Raw genomic sequence first — 24,391 nt, 5'->3', positions numbered from 1 at the left:
GCTAGTCCATTCATACTGGGACACGTATCTTGCATGTTTTAATCTACCGAATGTTGCAGAATACGTGAACAAGAAGACGAAAAAGTTGTTAGTTGCCATGGATGTTGGATCGAAACGTAGAAAAGGGTTTGAACAGGTCCAGTTACACCGTAGGAGAGCCTAGTTGAATTTCTTCTTTTTACGATGACACTGGCGTCTGATATTTGGCTTGACTCGCAGGGATATCCCTGCTGAACCAAGCGTAGAGGATTAGGGAAGGTGCATAGGGAGAGGAGGGACGATGGAAAGGAACTGATGCCGAAAGGCGAAACCGAGTCCAGTTCAGAGAATATGAGAAGAAAACCCAAACCGAAGGAACGCTCCCGCTTTTGAAATTTGTTGTGAAGCAGAGCTCGAAAAAGGTGGTTCAATTCTCTCTCTCTGACGTTTGTCACGTTTCATCAGGTCTCTTTTCTGGCTTTCTTTGCTGCACGTTTTCTTCAGATCCCTCCCGAATTCCGATCATAGAAGACAGCCAGGTCAGTCTCCCCATCTCCCTTTCATATTCATTTTCCCAATATCTTTTAATCCGTCTCTTCTCAATAAGTTATGCTTTGGGCTTTTGGTTTTCATCGTGTACGATTTAGCTTCGATTCTTTGCTTGTCCCGGATCTGTTCTTGCTCCATGAGTTTTTGAGGTTCTGATCGAACACCCTTTGCGGTTTCGCTCGCAATTCGATCTCATTTCTTTCGTTCCCATCCGGGTATTGCTTGTTTACGCTTGATTTACCGACCCTTTGATGCTCTACTGAGTGATCGTGGTTTTTGATCTCGAGTTGTTACAGATTCTGAATTGTAATCTAATTGGGTCGGAAATGGCCGAAGATGCCAAGGAGGATCAAGCTTCTGGAGAAAACAATTCTTTGTCTAGTGATACAAAGAAAGCGGAAAGGGAAATCAATAAGCGGCGAAGAGGGTTACTCTCTCGGGTTTGGAATGGGATCTTTCGAACACGAGCGGAGGATTTTGAGAAGAGACTGCAACATATATCTAAAGAAGAAGCTGCCGTCCTTGCAAGGATGAAAAGGAGATCCCAGAGTTGGCGGCAGACGGCGAGGAATCTTATCGTTTTCTCCGTGGTGTTTGAGGTTAGACTGTTTGGCTCCTTTCAATCATCTAAATTCTGTAATTCAGATTGTCAAGAATGAATTATTTTGTCAAATGATCTATGTATCCATTCAATGCATAGATTCTGATTCAGGTTCACCTTAGAATATTGCTTATTTCATCCATTTCTCTGTCACGTTGGGCATATATTTTTATTTGATGTAAATAGGAAATTTGATTTAGTGGGCTGCGTTAGATTTTCCAATATACTCAAGAAGATATTTATGAAGAGACACATGAGAAAAGAATTGCATAAGGGCGATTAGTTTCATTACGTGCATATATAGATCTCCCTAGTCAATTAATCCCTAAAATTTATGTGATTGTATGTAGTGCTCATTTGTTCTGTTCATCTGAAGTAAAATTAAGAAAATTAACCATTTATGCACTAGATTTGTAAGAAATACAGCAGGGAAACTGGTCAAGAGACAGTACTCCCGATTATGATCTGTGGATGTGGATGCAAATGTCAAGTTTTGACAAAGACATTAGGTATTGGATATAGAAAGGTTAGAAATATGGAAGAGGCTTCGTAAACATAGTCATAATCAGTCAGAAATGTATTTAAGCATGCGTACATTCACATGTTTTTTCATTTAAGATCATGTTGTTAAATTTAATGGAAGAAGAAACCAATATAAATTGCATAAGACATCGTGCACGTTTTAGAAAGATATACACATACACACTTATAACCAATCTTGTGCCCAACATCTGGAGACCAGAACATGCTTGTGGTGATAGTGTGTTTATATGTGCTTTTTAGGGGCATGCTATCCCCTGTCCTATGTACCCCTTTTTTCCTTTGTATAAAAAAAAAGTCATGGGGGTTCTTCTATGACTTGGTTGGTGCATTCCTAACTGAGATCCATTCACAAGCTTACTCTAGCTGCTATTTTGGTTGCCTTTTGAGCTAAGCTAGTGCTAAATCAGAGATTTCCAATTTGTCAATCTTTAGATCCTCTATTAAGATCAACGAAGAAGGTAGAAAAAGATCTTTCTTTGGGTAATTATAAAAAGATCATTAGGGATTTCTTTGGCTGGATGACCAACAACGTGAGAATAACTAATCAATTTAGAAACATTATGCAAGAAACAGTGTTTTAAAAGGCGTGAGAGGTGTATGCCTGGAGGCGTGCCCCCAAGCGAGGCACCCCAAAAATTCCCTGAGGCGTATTCCAGATGTGTTGATGCCTCTAAGGTGTACACCTCATATGCCTTTTGCATGAAACATGCTAGAAGCATATGCCTCGTTCACATGTCATACAAAAAGACAACAGAAAAAAAACGAAAGAAAAAAGAAATGAAAGGAAGGGAAAGAAAAAGAAAGAAAGAAAGAAAAAGAAGAAAAATAAGAGAAAAGAAAAGGGAAGTAAAGAGAAAGGGGAAAAAAGTTTTCAACTAGTACTATGCATCTTCATTCTTCTTAATATAAAATATCTTTATTAAAAAAAGAGAAAGATGCATCCTCCTTTCTCCTCTTCATCCTCCCCCTACTTCTTCCTTATTCCCCTCCTTATAAGGAGGCTTATGCCTCCTTGTGTACAGCAGGCTTTTCTGAACTATGCCCCATGCCTCCAAGTAGTGGAACGCCTTTTGTCACACCTCCATGTTTTAAAACATTGGCAAGAAGAAAGGAGAACAGAGGTCAATAATGGGGAGGATGCAAGATAGCAAAACCTTTATTCGTGGAAAGTGATTGTGGAGATTTCCTGATCCTGAGCTACTGTTTATGCCACTCAGTTATAGAGTAAATGTGGACTTGGTCTGAATGGCTAGGTCGTAGGGTTCAGCATTGCACTACCATCCCTTTGGAAATCTATTGACACTATTTTTTTCCTGTTTCTCTCACCTAACCAGATACTATGTGGTGTTTGGAAATAGAGTAAGGTTTCTGGAAAGATCTATGGTGGGTGGAAATTCCTTTTGGCCAAAGATTTCCCAGCTTCTTCTTATTCTCAGTCTAGGGAGACTCCAATTGTTAGTTGTGCTACCTCATATTATTTGGAATGCAGATGAGGAGGCGATAGAGTTTGTAAAAGTCTTGAAACTTATCCCTTATTGAATGACTCAAAACTCAAAGATGATTTTCATGATACTCGATGCTTCTGGAAGTGGTAACTGGTTCTACTTTGGTGACCCCAGATGCCAATTCTCCTGGTGTTTTATTATAAGGTAAAAGACTTAAAACATACCCTGAGTTTTCATAAATTGACTTAAACATACCCTGGATTTTTCAAGTGGACTTAAACGTACCTTCTACTGTTATGTTAAATTGTTTAAATAGAAAGACACTTCTACCCTTTGCTAAGATGTGAAACAGGTTATCTTCTACTTTCAGACACCAACCCTGTAAACCTTCATTTAAAATTTTAAAGAATGAAGCAACTGCCACTAATGGGGCATGCCTTTTAATGCCCTCTTTAAAAGTTTAAACAACGAACTATTTACAGTGTTCTGAGAAGAGAATTTCCAAAGATGATGGATTGTATTTGCTTTTTTTGTGAACTTGGATTCAATTTGTCTAAACTCTCCAAGATGATGAATTAACAGAAATTTGGTATCTCCAGAGCTCCTCCTCTATGCAGATGGTGGTTTCTACCATTTGTTTTAAAATGATAAATTTCTTTTTGTCCTTCTTTTTCTTTTCGTATTTTCTTTGGACTCTATTTTTCTTTTACAATGGCTGATTAAATCTAGCAATCTAATAGAGCTCTTCAGAGACTTGATTGAATTGAAATGACTCTTTAGGGTTACAAGAATGTAATCATGAAAAAAAATGTAGGGTATAAATAAAGAAACATCAACAAATACAGCAAAAAATGTGTTTGACTTGGATCAAGATATCAATGTGGTTATGTGGTGAAAGGTGCTAAATTTTTGGTTCACCCTGCAGAAACCACAAGGAGCAGAGCAGATTTTAGCTGGGGAAGACGTTAATTGAATAAACTATTGACTTCTAAAATTCCTTCAAATTTCAAAGCCTCATACCTTTATTCTACAGCAACTTTAGCCCAAGAAAGAAAATGGCAAAATCTTATTAAGTTGAATTAAATAAAAAACAGATTTAGTAATTAACAAAGTTGACAAACCCACAAGAAAATATTAGAAAAACAAAGAAAAAACTTGTTAATGAAATATACTAGAAACAATTGTAGAAGAGCAAAGTTGCAACTTCCCTCAGCTCAATATTAGCCTCACTCCCTTCCCAAGTAAGATAACACTCAATTATGTGTGTCTTAAGAAGCCAACCTGTCTCTTCTTCAACTACACAGAGCAAAGGAAAATTAAAAATAAAAGGAAAAAAGATGAATTTCTCAAAATCACTATGATGGTGGTTTCTACAATGTGTCTATGCAGATGGTGGCTTTTTACCATTTGTTAGCCTTCGCTGTTATCAAAATCCCTATGATACTTCGTCATCTAGACCTTCTCTACAAGATTAGTGTACTGAGAATAAGTTTTCAGATTTGCTGTACTCATCATTACTCCCCAGGGAGGATTGGAACAAGGGATTAATACCTCTCTAAGCTTTGCAAGCGATGACGAGGTGACCCCCAAGAAATGCTACCAAGTTCGACAAATAGGTGTGTGTGTGGGGGGGAGAGGTTTTCTGGACTGACACCATTCAAACATCGGGGGTCAGCTATCTTCTTCCAATTCAAGTTTGATTTGCCCAAATGTGCACATTGGCAAAGTGAAGGGCAAATCAGGAATTTTAAAAATTTAAATGAGTCACCTAGCGTCACATGTTAATTGTTTTTAACGTTTTAATAAGGAAGGTTTTATTTAAGTCCAGAGGGGTCAGCCCACAAGGTATATTTGAGTCAATTTGAAAAACTCAAGGTATCTTTAAGTCAATTTATGAAAACTCAAGGTATCTTTAAGTCAATTTATGAAAACTCAAGGTATATTTAAGTCTTTTACCCTTTATTATATTTGTCTTTACCGGCTGTTTGATAACAGCTGAAGTGGCCAAACCAGTGATTTAAAAGGCGCGCCTAGGTGCAAAAGCAAGGCACATTTTAGGGTAGGCACCTCGCTTAGGTCCTAGGCACAACACTTTCAAAAGTCGCACACCTGGTGGACTTAGGCACGCTTCTGATGCGCCTTGCGCCTTAGCCCAAGCGTGCGCCTTTTGAAAATTTTACGTTTTTTTGCTTTTTTTGAACCTAGCGGCTAGGCTGGGGGCTTCGTCCCCAAACCTTGACCACACCCCTCGAGGCAAGCCCAAACAAGTCCATGTTAGGGTCTTAAATTCTTAATTTTCACACAAAAAATAATGATTTTATAATTTTAATTGCCTTTTAAGAAGATATTTTATTAAGATGAATGAATGAATAACATTCCGAGAACCCCCTATTTGCTAATGTTGTTCATTCATTCATCTTAATAAAATATCTTCTTAAAAGGCAATTAAAATTATAAAATCATTATTTTTTGTGTGAAAATTAAGAACTTAAGACCCTAACATGGACTTGTTTGGGCTTGCCTCGAAGGGAAAACATTAATTTTAAAATTTAAGTTTATATTTTTTGTTAATATTATGCTTAATTTTTTGTTTTTTTTTTATTTTTTGGCTTTTTTAATTTTCTGACATTTTTTATTTTTTAGCATATTTTTTGTATTATCGTGCCTTGCTTCAAAAAGGCACACACCTCACCTTGTGCCTTGTGCTTTTAAAATACTGGGCCAAACTGAAAATTTTATTGCTTTGTCTTGTAGTGAATGGATTTTTTTATGGATCTTGTGGACTCCTTAATGGCTGAGGATGAAGTAGGGTAGATTGCTATACCCTTGAATAATTTATTTTTTAGTCATTTGATTCACCAAAATACAAAGCAATAAGTCATTCAGTTCAGCAACTTCAGCTGTTATGAAATGGCCCCTTAGACCTTAGTCCAGATGCTTCTTCTCCTCCAATATAATATGCTGGGATCCAGTCTCTCCTCTTAGTCTGAAGATAGCAGGCATGAAAGTTATTACTTGTGTGATTTAATTCAACTCTTTCGGAGGATTGGATTCTCTTCCCCTACTTATGCTTCCTGTTTCAGGGAGATGGCAAATTGGCTTATCATCCCTTAAGGTGAGGAGGGATCATCTAGAGTTTTACTATGAGAGGAACAAAAGAATCTTCTTAAATAGATCCATCCCCTCTCAAATCATTATTGATTTAATAAAAGTTCACATGATGCAGGTGATTCTTATGATGGATGAGTTCAGTGACTTGAAGACTTCTTTGTGGAATCTGTTGTGAGGAGCTGGCAGACCATCACATCTTCCTCCCTCTTATGCTAGTGATCATTCAGGAAAGGTTGGGCATAACTGTGAAGATCAATTTCTAAAGTTGCTAAATTAGAAATATGGGACCCTTGTATGCTGGATCCTGGAGATGCTTTTAGAGATCACATGGGCACACCCTTCTGGTTTTCTTTGGCCTATAGAGGAGGGAAATCCAATTTTCCAGTGGGGTAAAAGTCATGGTTTTTCTTTTGGGGTTAAATTGATGCATTCTCTGAGCTTCTAGATGACCCAGCTGGAGAGCGACTCCCAGGCAGTGTTGCATAGACTCTCCTAAGTCCTAAGTGGTAGTGGAAGATGCGTCTGTGTTGGAGACATTTTGGATTCTGAGACTCCATGGCTTCTTGAGGGACACTTCTATAATCTATAGTTCTATGTAATATTTACTTTTTGTATCCTAGCATATTTGACATAAATGAGCAGCTAATGTACAAGAGAAATGTCATTTTTTCATATAAAACATTACTCAGTAACAAAGGCAACATTTTAGACACCTTTTTTTTGGGTATATAATATTAATTAAAAAATGAACTATTTTTATAGTATACATTTTTTGATAAACATGTCTACAAGTCAGACTCTTTGGCATGTGTTGGATTCTAACTCTGGTGTCTGATGTCTGTATCCATGTCCATGCTGAGTCAGACTCCTAGGTTGTTGCTAGCTGACACATACAGAAAGCAAGGTTTTTGCCTTAGTGACACGTGGGGAAGATCTTTCCCTCGCTGGCTCTAAGTTGTGTCCCTCCCTACTAATTTGCCAAAATCCTACGGTATGAGGTGCAGGTTTAGCCCTTGTGGTATGTTGGTCTGCCTCTTTGGGGTAATCCTAGATCCTATAATCCTAAATAGCTTCTTGTATTGTACCCATTTAGCATGAGAATGATCTGAAAGCAGGTTTCTAGTTTCTTCTGTTATGTAACCAATTTTACCATGTCTACCATTATAGATCTTAACAGAATGGGACCACTCTATGTCTTTATTTTTGGTGGTGTTGCTGGTTTTTTGGTTGGTGGAGGTCTGTCTGTTGCATTACTTGGGCCACAAAAGCTGAAGTTTTGAAGATGTCGATCATGTTTGAAGTCTTTAAAAATGTCCCTAGAAATGGTCATGTCTTAGGTTTGGAGAAGCCTAAAGATAGAAGCAAAAACTTTTGTCTTTGAGGAGACAAGGTTTAAGGGTTCGGATATGTTAAAGGTTACAGAGATGAAAAGAGCTACTGTGTTTTTGTCTGTAGAAGTGATTGAATGGTTCAAAAACTGGATTGGTGGTGCGTCAACAGCAAATTGGAATCTTGTTTGAAGATTTCGAAGGTTGAGGAATGTAGAAGATTTGGGCCGAAAAGAAGGAAAACAATAAAGAAAGGTACTTAGTGCAATATGAGTTTTTTGGACAAAGGGAGCTGTTGTGTTTTCCGGAACGTAAGAGAGGTTCAGGCTGGGGAGAGGTCTCAAAAACTCCTTTTTTTTTAAGTATTTGCAAAAGAAGGAAAATGCTAACAGGGGGCCTATCCATCTTTCAAGATCAATGCTGTGGAAGGGGAGCCTTTGATCCTTGCTTGTGGGCTTTGGTGTAGGTAAGTTAGTGGTGATGAACAGAGGTAAAGAAATTTGGGAGGACAGATTTGTGATATCAGCTAATCAAGAAGAGAGAGATTGGATGAGAATGGGGGAAGATATCCACAGACATTTCAATTTGAAGATGGCAATCATAGTTACCTTTTATGATAGATGCAGATCTCTACTAGAGTTCACTGAGAAAATCAGAGGTAGAAACTGAAACAGTCCATACACACGAGGGGAAAGTGATGGTCGAGAGATGGTTTTTGTTCTCAATTGTGAAAGATTTTTCCTTCATTGAAGGAGTAATTGTAAGGGTTTTGGGGTATCTGTTCAACTTGTGGAAGAAAGAAATTCTTCTGTCAATTGCTGTTATTTGCGGGGGTGCATTTGAAAGAAGTTTTTTTGGATGATCTTCATTTGGCTGCAATGAGGATAGTCAGGATGAAACCTGAATGTATTCCCAGGAAGCTGGAGGTATGCTTGAATAGGTTTTCCGTCAAATGTCTGGTTAGAAACCTCCATTGAAACTTCCAGTGGAGCAATGGCTGCAGAAAGGAAGATGAAAATTTGGAAGTATCTGTTCTATTTGGCAATCCTGGGGTGGCATATTCAAATGTAGAGTATTGGAGTCAACAAAAATCAGAGACCTGTGTGGAAGAGGGTTGATGAGCGCTATTTTATCTTTAATGGAAGAGCTCGAAATGGTTCTTTCTTTTGCGTTTGGGAAAGAACTTGCACAGAGAAATGTGTTCGTAACATCAGTTCCCAAAATAGTCTTTGGTAGCATGTCTTCAGAGGAAGCTAGAAAGACTCTTTGTATAGGCTCAGATCAGGGTTGACTGGAGTTTGCTCTTGACCAAGATCCTACACGTGCTGCAGTTAGAGGCGATTATAATAAGAAGGTTAGAGGTGGAGCAAGAAGGAAATCAAGATCAAAGTAAGTTTTGGAGGAGAAGTCGAAGGGTCATGGCCCTAAGTTGGGGTCATCTAGGACTTTTAGTGTTGAGGTAGAGAGTGTTGAACTGGCATGAGATATTTTAAAGAGTCATGCGACAGAGGAAGCAGGTGGGCCAGACCCAAGCCATTTTGGCCTTGACATCTTGGGACTAATAAAGCAAAGGTTTCTTAAAGTCATGTGGTGACTTACTTGAGCATGTGGAGGGCAGGATTGAATGTCGGTAGATCTTTGGAGAGATCTATCACCGTCTACCTCAAAGACGTTAGCAGAGCCTTTGGTGTTTCAGAATCATGGTTTAATGAGAGAAAGAAGGAGAAAGGATATATTATCAAATTTGGTTATGGAAAGAAAGGTTATAAGGTTCAAAAAACATTCCTCTAGGAAGCATGAAAGTTAGGGTAGGAGGAAATGTGAAGCGTGGGATTGGGTGATAACAAGTTTTTTTTTGATAAAGACAGGTCAAGATACTCAAGTGACAATTTGAAGCTCAATTACTTGGAGGTGCTAAGGCTTCTTTAGGCCTTATTCAGACTTAGGATAGGGTTGCAACAATGATTGAAGAGCAGAACACAGAGGAAGATATCCAGGGCTCAGTAATAGAAGGTGGTTCTCGTTGCCATGAACCCCTTGGGGGCTTTGATCTAGAAGAGCATTTGTTTTCAGATGGGCTAATAGGAGAAACAGTGCAAAAGGGTTTGGTGGGCTTTGAGAAATCAAAAGAAAGGCGATGATTCTTTGGTAAACTTGAAAAAACCCAAGGAATCTAATGTTGGTCAGTTGATTCATGTTACAAAAGTGTTTCATTGTTTGAAGGACTAGTTGGGGATGGCCCTTGCAGAAAGTATAAGAGATTTTACAAGAGGAAGAGGATGAAGAATAGAACTAGAACACAAAGTAGTGCAAGAAACAGTATCGGTTTGAAGTCATTGGAGAAAGAGGTGGAAAAAAAAAGAAACTGGGTCTATGTTCAGAGGCTCAAAATCTTCTTTGTTTGAGGAGGAGGCTTAGGTTGTGGAGGAAGAGAAAAATGTAGGAGAGGAGGAAAACAAGGAGGTGGTTATTGATTGATTGAGGAAAACAGAACAAAAGATGGATTTGGAAAAGATAGTGGAAACTGAAGTCCAAGTAAGCAAGGTATTAGTGCTATCTTTTTTCAGAGGGGAAGAATTTGTGAGGAAAAAAGCTTTTCTGTAACTGGAAAATAGATATATTTTGAATGGAGAAGGTTCTCAAGGGGAATTTGGGGTGGTGAAGGTTGTCAGGGTCAGTTTTAGTTTGGAGATTTTTGGGGGACTTCTTTTGGGCTTTGAGATGTTGTGGGTCTTGGTCGTGAGTTCTGTCTTTTCTTTGTAAGGTTTGGGGAAGAATTTTTCGTTATTAAAAGGGTTTGTGGATTTGGTGTTTTGGGTTCTGAAAAATACTTCCTTCTTGTAAAAGAGTACATATCTCCTATAGATGGAAGGATGCTGAGGATGTCAAGTTTTCCATTTATTACATAATGATATTTAGGTTCCTGATTAAGTTATGAAAAATTGAAGATGAAGTTGTCCAGTTGTACAGATTTTCAAAGAAAAGAATCTTGCCCTCCATGGCAAGTGACTTTAGTTGTCCTTAAAACATCACTCTGGCTGTCACTAATAATAAACAAATACAGGTTGCAGGGGAATTATATTCCCACAAACACAGTTGCACTCTTTTGTCCTTGGAACCATTTCAGGTATCCTTCCTCAATTTTGTTGGTACATCATGTGTAATGTGAGTAGTAAAATGAGATTTTAAGGGGACTTTTTCATTTGGATGATCTTACCCTGGGTCAAATTCTCTGTAATCTTCATGTCCAGGTAAAATTATATGCCCATCTTTTAGGTTTCTTTGGTGTCTCCTTTTATTGTATCTTGATATTTCAGTCTTTCCAGGAATCTATGGAATCTGGAAATTGACGAGTTGTCTTCTTTTAAAGGTGTCTTAATGAAGTATTTTTCTTCCTAGAGGTAAGGAGAGTGGATTTTTTTGTATGGTCCATCTTAATGTCATTTCTTCTGAAGTCTATTCTGAAAACTCAGCCTTCTAAATCTAGAGCTTTTGATTGAGAAGTGTGATAAGATATTTAACACTTACTGATATGTTTTTGAGGAAGACAGATTGATTGTTGATTTGATGGCCCATTCCTGATTCTTGCATCATGTCGTTGGCAGAAGGGAATTGCTGAAGTGTCTTTTTAACAATTACCATGTAGTTAAAGACTTGCAGCTATTTGGAATCTCTGCTTAACAACATTTGGGACTTGATGGTCCCTTCTTCATAATGTAGTTGACTTGTAATGGTCACCTTCCTTGGAAGCTTGGGGAAATTTAACACTTACTGATATGTTTTTGAGGAAGACAGATTGGCTGTTGATTTGATGGCCCATTGCTGATGCTTGCATCATGTCGTTGGCAGAAGGGAATTGCTGAAGTGTCTTTTTAACAATTACCATGTAGTTACAGGCTTGCAGCTATTTGGAATCTCTGCTTAACAATATTTGGGATTTGATGGCCCCTTCCTCATAATGTGGTTCACTTGCAATAGTCACCTTCCTTGGAAGCTTGGGGAAATTGATGTGGAGATCTTTTATGCTTGCTGTCCTCTGAAGCGTTGGGGAGCTTCAAGGGTCTTCTAGGGAAGCTCTATAGATTCTTCATTTTATTTATGTCAAATGATTTTATGGGGTTACAGCTGATATAATCATATGGAATTGGTTATATATCACTAGGTTGAGTCATATTCATTTAATATTGACCCTTGGGATCCACTTCTGAGAAATCTTGGCTTAATTTAAATTGTCAATGAATGTTTTAGGCAACTTTAACCACCCTGACATTAATGAAACACTCATATATAAGGTCTATGGTTTTCCAGTCCAATTGGTATAAAGGTTGAATTGAAACTTAACTCTTGCTGATGATTTGGTGAAGTGGGAGTTATAGTGGGTATGACGCCTTGGGATATTCATAGGATGTGAATGTGCGTGGTCAATTCCCTTTCTTCTCTGCATAACATGCTTTTCATATTATATACCTACTACCTAGGGTCTCTTTGGTCTTTATTGATCCTTAAATATATTCTTCATATTTTGGTCAGAAAAAGGAATTTGTATGGCCATTACAGCAAGGTTGTTTGGCCTACAAAATCATGGTCCTTGTTTGATGGTGTCTGTCTACATCTATGATTTTTTTAGAGCAGGTTACTTACTGGTTTTGCATTTTGCAGGTTGTTGCAGTAGGTTATGCCATCATGGCAACGAGATCACTGGATTTAGACTGGAAGATAAGGGCACTTAAAGTTTCTCCCATGTTTCTTTTGCCTTTATTATCTTCTGTCATTTATTCAACACTTGTAAGATTCACAAGAATGTGTAAGTATCTTAACCTCTAATGCTAATTTGATTTTCCTTTTTAGTTACTATGATATTTTTGTTGTCCAAATTTAGCTCATTTTATTTTCTCCCTTCTTGTAATTACTCATTGTATCAATGCTTAGTATGCATCTTAGTTTTGCCATGCCTTCTAAAGGGTTTAATGCTTAGCATTTGGTGCTTATCCGCATACTGCATTTCATTTTTTTTAGGTTTTTTATAGAAAATGGTAACTTTCATTAGATAAAAGAATTAGAATCACACAGGCTCAGCTCCTAGCTTAGTGAATCTGAGCCCCTAATGACTTTTCTCTATTACATTCAGCCCAAAATAATTCATCCCTGTTTTTCCCTTGTTTGGCTAGCACATCTGCCAAACAATTAGCTGATCTTCTAACTAAAAAATACACCATTCTCTTTCAAGAGGCACCTGATCTCTGGTCTCCCTGTGATTCCAAATCTCCAAACAGTGTGTTTGTGAATTGAATGTTAGTCTTATCGTTCCTAAGGATATATGGCAGAGTAATAAGGGCGTGACTTACTGATGTAATTGAGCCTGTTTGGATTGGGAAATTTTATCATAGCAGAGATTCCAGTGCCATTACTGAATTTACTGTTACATGGCCTATTAATGATATTTTCCCTGGGACTTGATACAGTGATGGTGGAAAGTCATTAGCAGACCGTTACTGGATGAATGAAAGGTGGAGTAGTGGAGTAGATGGCCCTTGGTCAATTATGTCATTGGATTATAGGCACCAGAGATTTGGTTTTGTTTTTTCGGTGAGGGGTGAAGAAGGAACATCCAAATCCAAGAGGTGCCAAGATCAGACAATTCTTCAGCTGATTGTATGTATGCAATATACATACATACACATTGTATGTATGAGTAGAAATCACTAATTGCAGATTTAGTCGAGTTTCTTGTGAAAGGAAAGAGGGGGAAGATGAAGATTTCAGCAGTAGAGAAGAAAGGAGAAGAAGATTTCAGTAGTCGAGTTTCTAGTAAAATTAACCCTAGCCACCTACCTCTCATTCTATTTATACTTAACTTAAAGGATGAGATATTGCAATGATGCCTTTAGTAGGGCGGCTACTAATATAGCTGAACAGTCACAACTTAAAAAAAAACATAAACTAATGGGCCTAAAGCCCAATAACCTCCTAACTAAATAAAAAACAACTCGGACCAACTCAACACTCCCCCTCAAGTTGGGAGTAAATGTCACACATTCCCAACTTGCGTAGATCATGCTCCAACTTGTTCTTTGCAACACCTTTTGTGAGAATATCAGCGAGCTGCAGATCAGAAGCAATGTATGGAAGACAAACTTCTCCAGAAGTTACCCTTTTTCTGATAAAATGTCTATCCGCTTCAATGTGCTTAGTTCGGTCATGCTGGACTGGGTTATGGGCAATGTTAATTGCTGCCTGGTTATCACAGTATAGCATCATAGGTTCTTCTGCCTGTACATCAATTTCTTTTAACAGGGAACGGATCCAAAGAAGTTCTGAAACTCCATGTGCCATGGCCCTGTATTCGGCTTCAGCACTTGATTTTGCCACCACTGTTTGTTTACTCTTCCATGAGACAAGGTTACCCCCAACAAGGGTGCACACTCTTGAAGTTGATCTCCTGTCATCAAGGCATCTTGCCTAATCTGCATCTGTATAAGCCTCTAGTTTCAACTGTCCATGATCAATAAACAATATGCCTCTGCCCGGGTGTCCCTTCAGATAAGCAAGAATCCTGTCAACTGCCTCCCAATGCTGGACTTCTGGAGCATGCATCTATTGACTTACTACACTTACTACATAGGAAATGTTTGGTCTTGTCATACACAAGTATAGCAGCCGACCCACAAGTCTCTGATATCTTCCAATGTCTTTTACTGGTTCACCTTTTGATGCATTGATTTTATGGTTCTGATCAATAGGGGTGTTGATTGCCTTTGTTCCAAGCTTCCCTGTCTCTTGAAGAAGATCCAAGACATACTTCCTTTGAGAGATAAAAATTCCATGTTTTGATCTTGCAACTTCAATGCCTAAGAAGTATCTCAGTTCTCCAAGATCCTTAATTTCAAATTCTTTATGTAGGTTCATTTTCAGACCATCAATCTCACTCAGATCATTCCCGGTGACAACAATATTATCCACATAAACAATTAGGACTGACACCAAAAATCCCCTTCGCTTCACAAACAAGGTGTGATCGGATTGAGTTTGAGTGTAGCCAAAAGCAATCAAGACCTTTCTGAATCTGCCAAATCATGCTTTGGGAGATTGTTTCAAGCCATAAAGTGACTTCTTAAGCCTGCATACCTTTCCCTTTTCAGTATCATTGTAAAAGCCAACAAGAAGATCCATATACACTTCTTCTTGCAGATCCCCATTTAGGAAAGCGTTATTCACATCAAGTTGAAGCAAGGGCCAAGAGTACGAGGCAACAAGAGAAAGAAGTATCCGAATATAGGTCATCTTTGCAACTGGTGCAAAGGTCTCTAATTAATCAATGCCATAGGTCTGTGTGCACCCTTTTGCAACAAGTCTTGCCTTGTACCTTTCTATACTTCCATCTGCCTTATATTTTACTGTGTAAACCCATCTGCATCCAACTGCCTCCTTGCCTTCTGGTAGATCCACAATGTCCTATGTCTGATTCTTAATCAAAGCTGCTATCTCTTCCTGCATAGTTGTCTTCCACTCAGGTTTGGAGAGAGCCTCACTAACACTCTTGGGTATAAACACTGAATCAAGAGAGGAAAGAAAAGCACGGTAGGAAGGAGAAAGTCCACTGTAGGATAAGTGCTATGAAATACAATGAGCAATACACTTTCTCTTCCCTTTTCTGAGAGCAATAGGGAGATCAAGGTTATTTGTAACAGTGTTAGTAGGATCAATGGGAACTGAAACAGTAGCGGGACCAAGAGGAATACCTGAATCCATGTCAGCCGAATCTAGAGTCTCCAAGGAATCGACAGGAAGTGATGTGAGTTCTGCTGTAGTGGAATCAACCTCCTTTTGAAGTCTTTGTCGTAAGTAATGCTGAGAATTATAATGCAAAGGAGGTGGCAAGGTAGGTGACACAGGGTGGTGGTCAAGCACAGGAGTAGACACAGGGACTGGAATTGGGAGAGGAATAGACTGTTGACTCACTTCCCCAAAACACTCCCCCTGAGAAGGATTCTTTGAGAAGAAGTACGTGGATTCAAAAAAGGTGACATCCATGGTAACATACCGGCTTCCAGAGACTGGATCATAGCAACAATACCCTTTCTGATTCTCTGCATATCCAAGGAAGACACACTTCTTTGCCTTGGGATCAAGCTTCGAGCGGTGAGGACCAAAGATATGTGCAAAGCAAACACACCCAAACACCCTAAGAGGAATATGAAACATCTCCTCCTGAGGAAAAAGGAGACTAAATGGAGTGCTGAATCCAAGTATACGAGAGGGAACCCTGTTAATCATATATATTGCTGTGAGAACTGCATCACCCCAAAACCGAACTGGAACTGTAGATGTGATCATCATGCTTCTTGCAATCTCAACAATGTGTCTGTTCTTCTTTTCTGCAATACCATTCTGCTGTGGGCTGTAGGGATAACTGCTCTGATGGACAACACCATATTCTAACAGATATGAGGCAAGGTGTCTTTCAAAATATTCCCTGGCATTGTCGGATCTGAACACCTTTATTCTTGTTCCAAACTGTGTTAGTACCATTTGGTGAAATTGCTTCACCAAGGATGGTACTTCATCGCAGGATCTCATCATGTAAATCCAAGAGTATCGTGAGAAATCATCCACGAATAAGAGAAAATAGCGATAGCCTCCCATAGAAGGAACATAGTAAGGGCCCCACACATCCGAATGAATAATATCAAAAGAAGAACATCTTTTATTACTAGGTTTGAATGAATGTCTACAATGCTTTCCAAGTTGACAACCTTCACACTCCAGACTTGACAAACTAATAGACTCAAAAAGTTTTGGAAACAAAAAACTCAAAGAAGTAAAAGGTAAATGGCCCAAACGATTATGCCAAAGCATATTTTGGCCCACAAGCCCTAACTCACTATCCCTGTTGACATGATGACTCTGATGAGGAGGAAGTACATTTAGGAGGTAGATTCCATTCACTTCACGACCACTCCCAATCGTCCTCTTTGAATCCAAATCCTGCAAAATACAATGACTAGGAGAAAGAATTACTGAGCAGTTCAGGTTCTTAGTCAAACTACTAACAGATAACAAATTAGTGCTCAATCTGGGAACATGAAGGACAGAGGGTAGAGAAATAGAATCACTAATCTTGGCAGATCCCTTCCCAGCAATAGGCATATGGGATCCATCAGCCGTGGAGACCCTATCTCTGCCAAAACAGAGCTGGTAAATTGAAAAAATAGTAGAGCTCTGGGTCATGTGCTCTGAGGCTCCAGAATCTATAATCCAAGGAGGTCCCTCCTTACCTGAAGTAGAAACATAATTTGCAGTGACGTGTGAACTACCTGTGTGAGCAAAGGAAGTAGAGTGGACTCCACCAGTGCCACCTGTACCTTGCTGTCCGCTTGCGGCTGAACTGGAACTGGTTGTATCCCGCTGGTTCAGAAGTAGCCCATACCTCTCAAGTTCGGCCCTTGCTGCAGCAGCTGCAACAGACTCTAGAGCAGCTGTAGTAGGAGGGGCCGGAATGTCACCAGTAACTGCCATGTGTGCATTTTCCTTCTTATTTTTCAATCTTATCGGCACAAGATGTGGGTGAAGCTTCCAGCAAGTATCTCTTGTGTGTTTAGGCTTCTTACAGTAGTCACAGATCAAATCTATTTTATCTTCCTTCTTGATTTCACTGCCACCTTGATCTCTATTTTGATTAGGTTTCACAGCACTTACCATGGCAGACTGATAAGGAATAAGGTTTTTCATCATCACATCTCTCCTGCACTCCTCCCCTGACACAAAGGCATATGCCTAGGAGAGAGTAGCATTGTCCCTGTAAAGGTGTTGTCGTGCAATATCATACTCAGGATTAAGGCCAACAAGAAATTCAAACACCCTATACTTCTCTAGATGTTTTTGATAGGTAATTGCATCCTTAGTGGTTTCCCAAGCAAATGTCTCTAAATGGTCAATCTCCTGCCACAGGGTTTTAAGGGCTGAAAAATAGGCTGCAATAGATCTATCTCCCTGCCTTGTAGAAATAATCTGATTTCTCAACTGATAAGCCCCAGCAACATTCTCCCTCTGTGAATAGGTTTCTGCAACCCCATCCCATATTTCCTTAGTTGTATTTGCCCATAAAAATTTTTTACTTATATGGGGCAACATGGAATTATACAACCAAGTCATCACCATATATTTCTCCTGTACCCACCGGGAGTTGGTAGTTTCGGGTTTCACCTCTTCACCAGTGATATACCCTAATTTCCCACGAGCACCAATGGCCATCTTTGCAAATTGTGACCATTTTAAGTAATTTGCACCATCCAACCTAACTGTTGTAATGGTCCCAGCCCCAAAAGGGTCTCCAGCACCTCCTCCCACTGGTCCAATTTCACTCCCGGGCTTATTTTCAACTCCGTGGCCCTCCATGCTTTTCAAAAAATGTAAAGAAAATAATTGAAATTTGCAACAAGATCAAACAAAACATTTTTTGGAACCAACACCACCTTTCTGGTGTCCTAGACTTTCTTCCTACAAAAGATTCATTTTCTGTGGGACGAGAGAAGAGAGAAAAGAGGCAGTCGTTCTCTCTAGAAGCCTCCAAATCAGGCAGGACTTGAATCGCCCCTTAAAAAACTCCAAGGAATCCTAAAAATTTAGGGCGCCACTTCCTAGGTCAAAATTGAAGAGTCCAACAGAAATAGGACTCTTCCCCTTTCTCCATTTTTTCCTGATTTTGATGAGAAACGCTAGACCAGCTATAGGGCACACAGATCCACAAAAAAATAATTCAAAAACTAGGCTTACCTGAGAGCTTTGATCAGCCTCTTAAATCACCATGCAGTCGGCCGATCTAGGGCTGCATGAGAGAACAACTTCAATGAACCTTCGGTCCGCTCTGATACCAAGTAGAAATCACTAATTGCAGATCTAGTCGAGTTTCTTGTGAAAGGAAAGAGGGGGAAGATGAAGATTTCAGCAGTAGAGAAGAAAGGAGAAGAAGAAAAGAATAGGAAGTCAACCAGGATTGTAAAATTAACCCTAGCCGCCTACCTCTCATTATATTTATACTTAACTTAAAGGATGAGATATTACAAGGATGCCCTTAGTAGGGCGGCTACTAATATAGCTGAACAGTCACGACTTAAAAAAAAAACATAAACTAATGGGCCTAAAGCCCAACAACTTCCTAACTAAATAAAAAACAACTCGGACCAACTCAACAGTATGCAATGTGTCCAGTAGATCGGAAACTTGGCTCCTTCACCAGAATCTGAAACAACAAAACCCATAAATCAGAAAAAGGGAAAAAGACCCTTAAGATGAGAAAGCATCGTCTAGCCACCTCTCCTCATCGAGGAGGAAATTATCCATCCTTCCTGGAGAAGGCAAGCTTAAGAGAGCTTGCAGAGTGTTCTAGTCTTCTAGACCATTGTTTATGTGCTTGCAGTGATGGATGCGCTGGGGAACGTCATCTTTGTCCAGCAAGGTGCCAACCAGCTGGTTGGTAAGGTCTCCTGCTGGTTGTAGTGGAGCTTGGGATCGAATCCTGCCTGCACCTGGGTTGGGGGATGGGCTCCCCCCCCCCCCCCCCCCCCCCCCCCCCCCCGTTGTGTAGCCCTTCACAAGATATCAAAAAAAAAAAAACATCCATCTTTGTCCAGAGTTTTGGAGGCATGAGAGGATTTTAGACAGCTTGTAACTGGGTCTTTGGTTTTAGGATCCTTCTCAGTCTCCAGAGTAGTTGATCTTCTCTAGCTGTGAGAAAACCAGTTGGTTTTTGGAGATAATTAAATCCATTTCACCTGGAGATGAAGGGATGAAAGGGGCAGCAAACAAGAAATAAGAGATGATAACTAGGGTTTGTACAGGAGAAAGAGAGCAGAGATGAGGGGGGGGGTGTGTGTGGGTTTGTCTAATGCCCCACATACCCAAACAAAGTATATTCTATACTAATGAGTTACAATAGGTGAGAAAGGGCCTTTGTGCCCTCCCTTCTATAGTTTAAGAGAGAATTAAAGGACTATACTCATATGGTACATAGGATACACAATAAAAAGGTACTCCCAGATAAGAAAAACATGAAGTCAGCCCTTCTCACAACAGAGATAGCAAGAGACTAATAAACAAGAGTGAATGAAAGAGTACGGAAGGGAAATAAACTTTTCAGTCTGGTTGCAGCTGCCACTTGAACTAGAGTTCTTCAATTGTTCTGTATTTTTCTGTAATTTTTTATATATATTTTTTTTTCAGTCAGTTTAGTTCGGATCAGAACAGATCCAATCTGATCCATTTGCATTAAAACAAATTGGATTGGGTTCTGTTTCTATTGGATTCAGATCAGATTGGATCCGGATTGTTTATAATCGATTCATATGGATTGGATCGAATTGGATCAGTACCTGGTTTACTGACCACCCTACCCACTGCCTAAATATATTACACAAAAATTAATAAAATCCAATTGACTATTTGTCTCCTGTATCATTGTAATTTCAATGCAATGGAAAACCACAAGGAAATAATTCCATTCCAGGTGGCATCAGAACTAGAGCTTGCTGTTGGTATTTCTTTATCCATTTTTTCTAGAGCATAAATACTAAATTTTTATGCAGTCACGTTGATGCAATGATGTTTTATGTTTAACATCACACATTTCCTTTGAAGTTTTAATAATTATATATATGCCCCTTTTGAATTATTAGCTATTTGGTTTGGTGGAAAGATGTAGGGCATCTGGTGTTTAAAAATGCATCTAGTTTCTTGTTAGAAAACATTTATGATGTTTTTTTTTTTCAAAATTCCATATACGGGGACTTCTCTTCATGGGATTGGATGTGTCATTTGATCTATTTTGTGAAATTCTTGGTTTGTCCATGGGGACATTAATTACTTGGTTGTATGGCATTCTGATTGAGACATGAGACAATCAGAACCTTATATTTCATCCATGCATCTCTGCAGGTGAGAGGAAGGACCAGAAAACCCTTGAAAGGCTGCGTGCTGAAAGGCAAGCAAAAATTGATGAACTGAAGGAGAGGACAAACTATTACACAACACAGCAGCTTATTCAGGTGATGAATGGAATCACTTAGCTATACATCATTCCATCTATTGTAGTGTTCTATTTGTGTTAATATTTTATTGCAGATGAACTAGTAGTTGGAAAATGCATGAACTCATAGTATCTGTGTAGGGTGCTCACTGTAAGCCATTGTCAGTGCAGAGATATGACCCTGATCCAGCAGCAAAAGCAGCAGCTGCTACTGTTCTTGCATCTAAATTGGGTGCAGATTCGGGCTTGAAGGTGTATGTTGAGGATGAGTTCAACCTGAAAGCTGCACCAGGAGACAGCAATGATGTTGAGCTTGTGCAATCTAGTGGGCTTCGAAACCGGAAAAAAACTGATGTCAAATTTGGCAGTGCAGAGAGCACAATGATGACTCAACCAATTGATGAAACACTGCATGATTTTGGGCAGAATCAGATGGTTGTTGAACACCATCCAAGATCAACTGCCTATGATGGAGGATGGGTTGCTCGTATTGCAGCATTGCTTGTTGGCGAGGATCCAACACAATCTTATGCACTTATATGTGGAAACTGCCATATGCACAATGGTGAGCGGTAAACTCTTCTCGTGTTCAACTACTTGGTGGTTATAAAGATATGTTATGTGTTTGATGATCACCAGTAGACCTGTTCATGGATCGGTCAGGCCAAGTTTGGGCCAGGCTTTGCATCTTTATTAACAGAAAATGTCCAGGCCCAGCCCTTATATGAAGCCTGAAGCCTCGTCTGGACATAAGAAGTCTTACCTATGGTGTAATTTATTATTGAGCCAGGCTTGGGCTCAAGCTAGGCTTATTTAAGAAAGCCCAAGCCCACGTGCCTAAAATTTTGTCCAAGCCCAAAAAAGAATGGGCTGGGCTGGGCTGGGCGAGCCCATTGCACTACCCGGCCCATGAACAGGTCTAATCAGCAGCATAGTTCTCAAGATGGAAAATTTTATTAGACATTCTTTGATGATCCATGTGAAAACATGTTTCTTTCAGAAGACCCTCCAAGGGAAGAATGTAGAACCGATCCAATGAACCTTTGTTTTTTTTGGTGCAGGGCTGGCCAGGAAGGAAGATTTCGCATACATAACTTACTACTGCCCACATTGCCATGCACTTAACAGGTCAGGGCAACTCATAGAGCATGGTTCCGGTTCCACCAACGCAAGCCTCCCAACGACCCCAACCACTCGTGATGTGATTAATAGCCTCACTAGTGCCATGACAGACAGCGAACTCCCAACTAACGATCAGATAATGGCTGCTGCTGCTGCACAGACGGCAGGAAGTGAAGTAAACGCATCTGGGGTTGATTAAAGACTTATTTCTGAACAATTGCTTATGGAAAGAACTTTTCTTTACTCTATACCTCATCTTTCGTTGTGGTACAAAAGTGTCTTGTGGTAGGAGTGGAGAAGCTTTTGTTTTTCAACTGTGAGAGCCCCTTCAACGACATCTTACACCATATTCTATACATACCCGATTGTCATTTTGTTTGGTCTTTTCTTTTGAGGCTGTGAGTTATCTCTGTAGGATGAATTACCCTTATTTTTTATTGCTTTTTATTTTTTAGTGAAAATACCTAAAGAAGCATGATGCAAAATATATTTTTTAAGGATAATTTTCATATTATTTTGCTTTGGAGGTTTTTTTTTTCTCTCCAAAAGATTTGCTTGGAGGGCAAAAGCCAGAAGGTAACGCACACGCACAAGTAACTCCGTTTCTATTTTCTACGATAGTAACTTTTTCATAACTCCAACTTTGTTTGAAAAACATATATAGGTAACTTCGCTTGTAATTTCTTCATAGTTATTAACAATATGTTTGGTAAAAGTCTATTGTGATCCCAATCTGATGTTCAATCCGAAGTATTTCAAACCGAGGGTACAGTTAGATAGTCTTGCCAATTGGACAAGGTCGAGGTGGAAGGATGGAGTCGCATATTGAGACTGCAACCAGGAGAAAGGTTAGAGACCCAATGAATTGTTCCCTGGGTAGATACTCCGACATTTAAGTTGGCAGGGTAGAGAAGGATGCAACTAGGATGAGCATGTTGAAATAGCGTTGGTCCAAGCCTAAGAGATGGTCTAAAGATGTATTCAAAGAGTGTAGTTCCCAAAGCCCTTTACCTCGAGCGGGGAATACCTATTTATAGTTGGGTGTTCATGTCCCAGATGGATAGGGTTTCCGAGGTTGTTGAGATGAGGGTGTCCGTTGAGGTCTTTGGGAAGTTTCCTTTTCTTCGACGAAGTTTGCTCCATTGTTTGTGCGGGACACTCTTTAGTCGTGCTCTTTTGCTATGCATGGCGTTGATGTTGCTTGAGAGGTGAGCGGTCGTGGAGATAGTTACGTGGCATCATTGGCCAGCTCAATCATCACCTGAACACCACTCCCTTAGTTCCAAAGTCGATGAGTGTAGTGCTCGATCGTGGCTGGGCGTGGAAGAGTTCAAGGGTCCTCGGTTGAGGAATACTAGTTTCTTCGAGTTGACTAGCTCAGGGTAAGACAGGTTCGCTAGGTAGATTGATTGGTCCAATGCTCGTGTCATTTTTGTTATGGGTCAACAGATGCGCCGTTTCGTCTTCCGATGTCACGTGCATGCAAAGTGCAACGTTTAATCGGCATTGTTGATTTGAGCAAAACTGGATTGTTGGTCCTCCCTATAAAAGGGGAGGTGGCAAGCCATTTTTACTTTGTCATTTTGATGAGCGATCATAGGAGATTGGCGAGAGTTAGTCCTCGGTCGGTGCTTTAGGTGTTTTGCGGTGTAACTTTTCGGTAAGATGTCTTATCTTCCTCCTCGTCTTCTTGTTCTTCCTCTTTGTCTAACTCTTGCACATCGGGTAGTGAGTTTGAGCAGAGGCCTCATCCCGAGGCCACCGCGTTCCTAGCTCGTGAGACCAATGCCCACGGGGCCGAGGTTGATGGGCCTAAGGGTGGGGGTGATGTAGCAGAGGAGGCCATGGTCCTTCGAGAGGCTGAGGCCGGGGAAATTGATGAGGCCAAAGTGGACATTATGTCAGAGCAGGGGCTCAATGCTCTTGGGCGGTTTGATAGCTGATTTGCCTCTTCACCTACCTTGTAGGTTGACACCCGAAAACCTGGCCCAAATTAGGGCACTTTACTGCATTCCCAAGGAGTACGAGCTAAGGTGCCCCAACATCGGTGAGAGGGCTACCTCAGCTCAGTCGGGGGAACTTTGCATCTATGAGCACAACCTGATAGTCGGGCTGAGATTTCCTTTGAGTGAGGGTATCGCAATGGTGTTGAGGTGGTACCACATCCAGCTAATGCCCAATTCCTTTAGATACTTGGTTAGCCTCCTTTGTTATTGCTTGGTTCACAACGTGGACATCACCCTGTCGATGTTCACATACTTTCTTCACCTGAAGAAGCACCAACATGGCTATTATTACTTCTCGGCCTAGCAATACAATAACGTACTCGTCGGAGCCCCCGCCTTGGTGAAACACTAGGAGGGGTTCTTCTTCATGTGTTGCCCGGGGGGCTAGTGGTTTCCTATCAAGCTGTCGATCTCGAGGGCCAAGGTGAAGGCGCCGACCGAGGCTAAGTTGTCTAGTGAGGAGTTAGCGGCAATTAGGCGGATAGAGAGGGTAGACATGCAGGAGTACACGTTGTTCTCTATGTTGATCCATGTCGGGCTGATGGAGTCCCCGACTGGTCTATCCTTGCTTTTGTGTCTTTCTTCTTATTTCATTTCTTTATCTTCGATTGACTCGTTCTCTTTAGCAGATACGATAGTCGTTGATGAGGAGGAGAGAACGAAATGCATGTAGGCTGCCAAACATA

General features: G+C 40.1%; 1 protein-coding gene across 1 annotated transcript; it reads left to right on the top strand.

Annotated features, from left to right (window-relative positions):
- The first annotated feature begins 71 nt into the window (after positions 1-71).
- LOC148845851 (uncharacterized protein At2g24330-like) lies at positions 72-22,213 on the top strand. Its single transcript, XM_088954141.1, has 7 exons — positions 72-136; positions 220-518; positions 825-1,127; positions 12,216-12,360; positions 20,487-20,596; positions 20,749-21,142; positions 21,639-22,213. The coding sequence occupies exons 3-7, from the start codon at positions 855-857 to the stop codon at positions 21,896-21,898; spliced, it is 1,182 nt and encodes a 393-aa protein (XP_088810267.1). The 5' UTR covers positions 72-136; positions 220-518; positions 825-854; the 3' UTR covers positions 21,899-22,213.
- The last annotated feature ends 2,178 nt before the right edge of the window (positions 22,214-24,391 follow it).

This window comes from Nelumbo lutea, chromosome 7 (genome assembly GCF_056320005.1).
Source record: "Nelumbo lutea isolate HS-2025 chromosome 7, American lotus-T2T, whole genome shotgun sequence".
NCBI lineage: Eukaryota > Viridiplantae > Streptophyta > Magnoliopsida > Proteales > Nelumbonaceae > Nelumbo > Nelumbo lutea.
This window is presented reverse-complemented; position numbering and strand designations above follow the sequence as displayed.

Coding starts and splice junctions, on each gene's coding strand:
- LOC148845851 (XM_088954141.1), top strand. CDS start 855: ATGGCCGAAGATGCCAAGGAGGATCAAGCTTCTGGAGAAAACAATTCT. Junction 12,361..20,486: donor TGTAAGATTCACAAGAATGT/GTAAGTATCTTA, acceptor GCATCTCTGCAG/GTGAGAGGAAGGACCAGAAA. Junction 21,143..21,638: donor AAACTGCCATATGCACAATG/GTGAGCGGTAAA, acceptor TTTTTGGTGCAG/GGCTGGCCAGGAAGGAAGAT.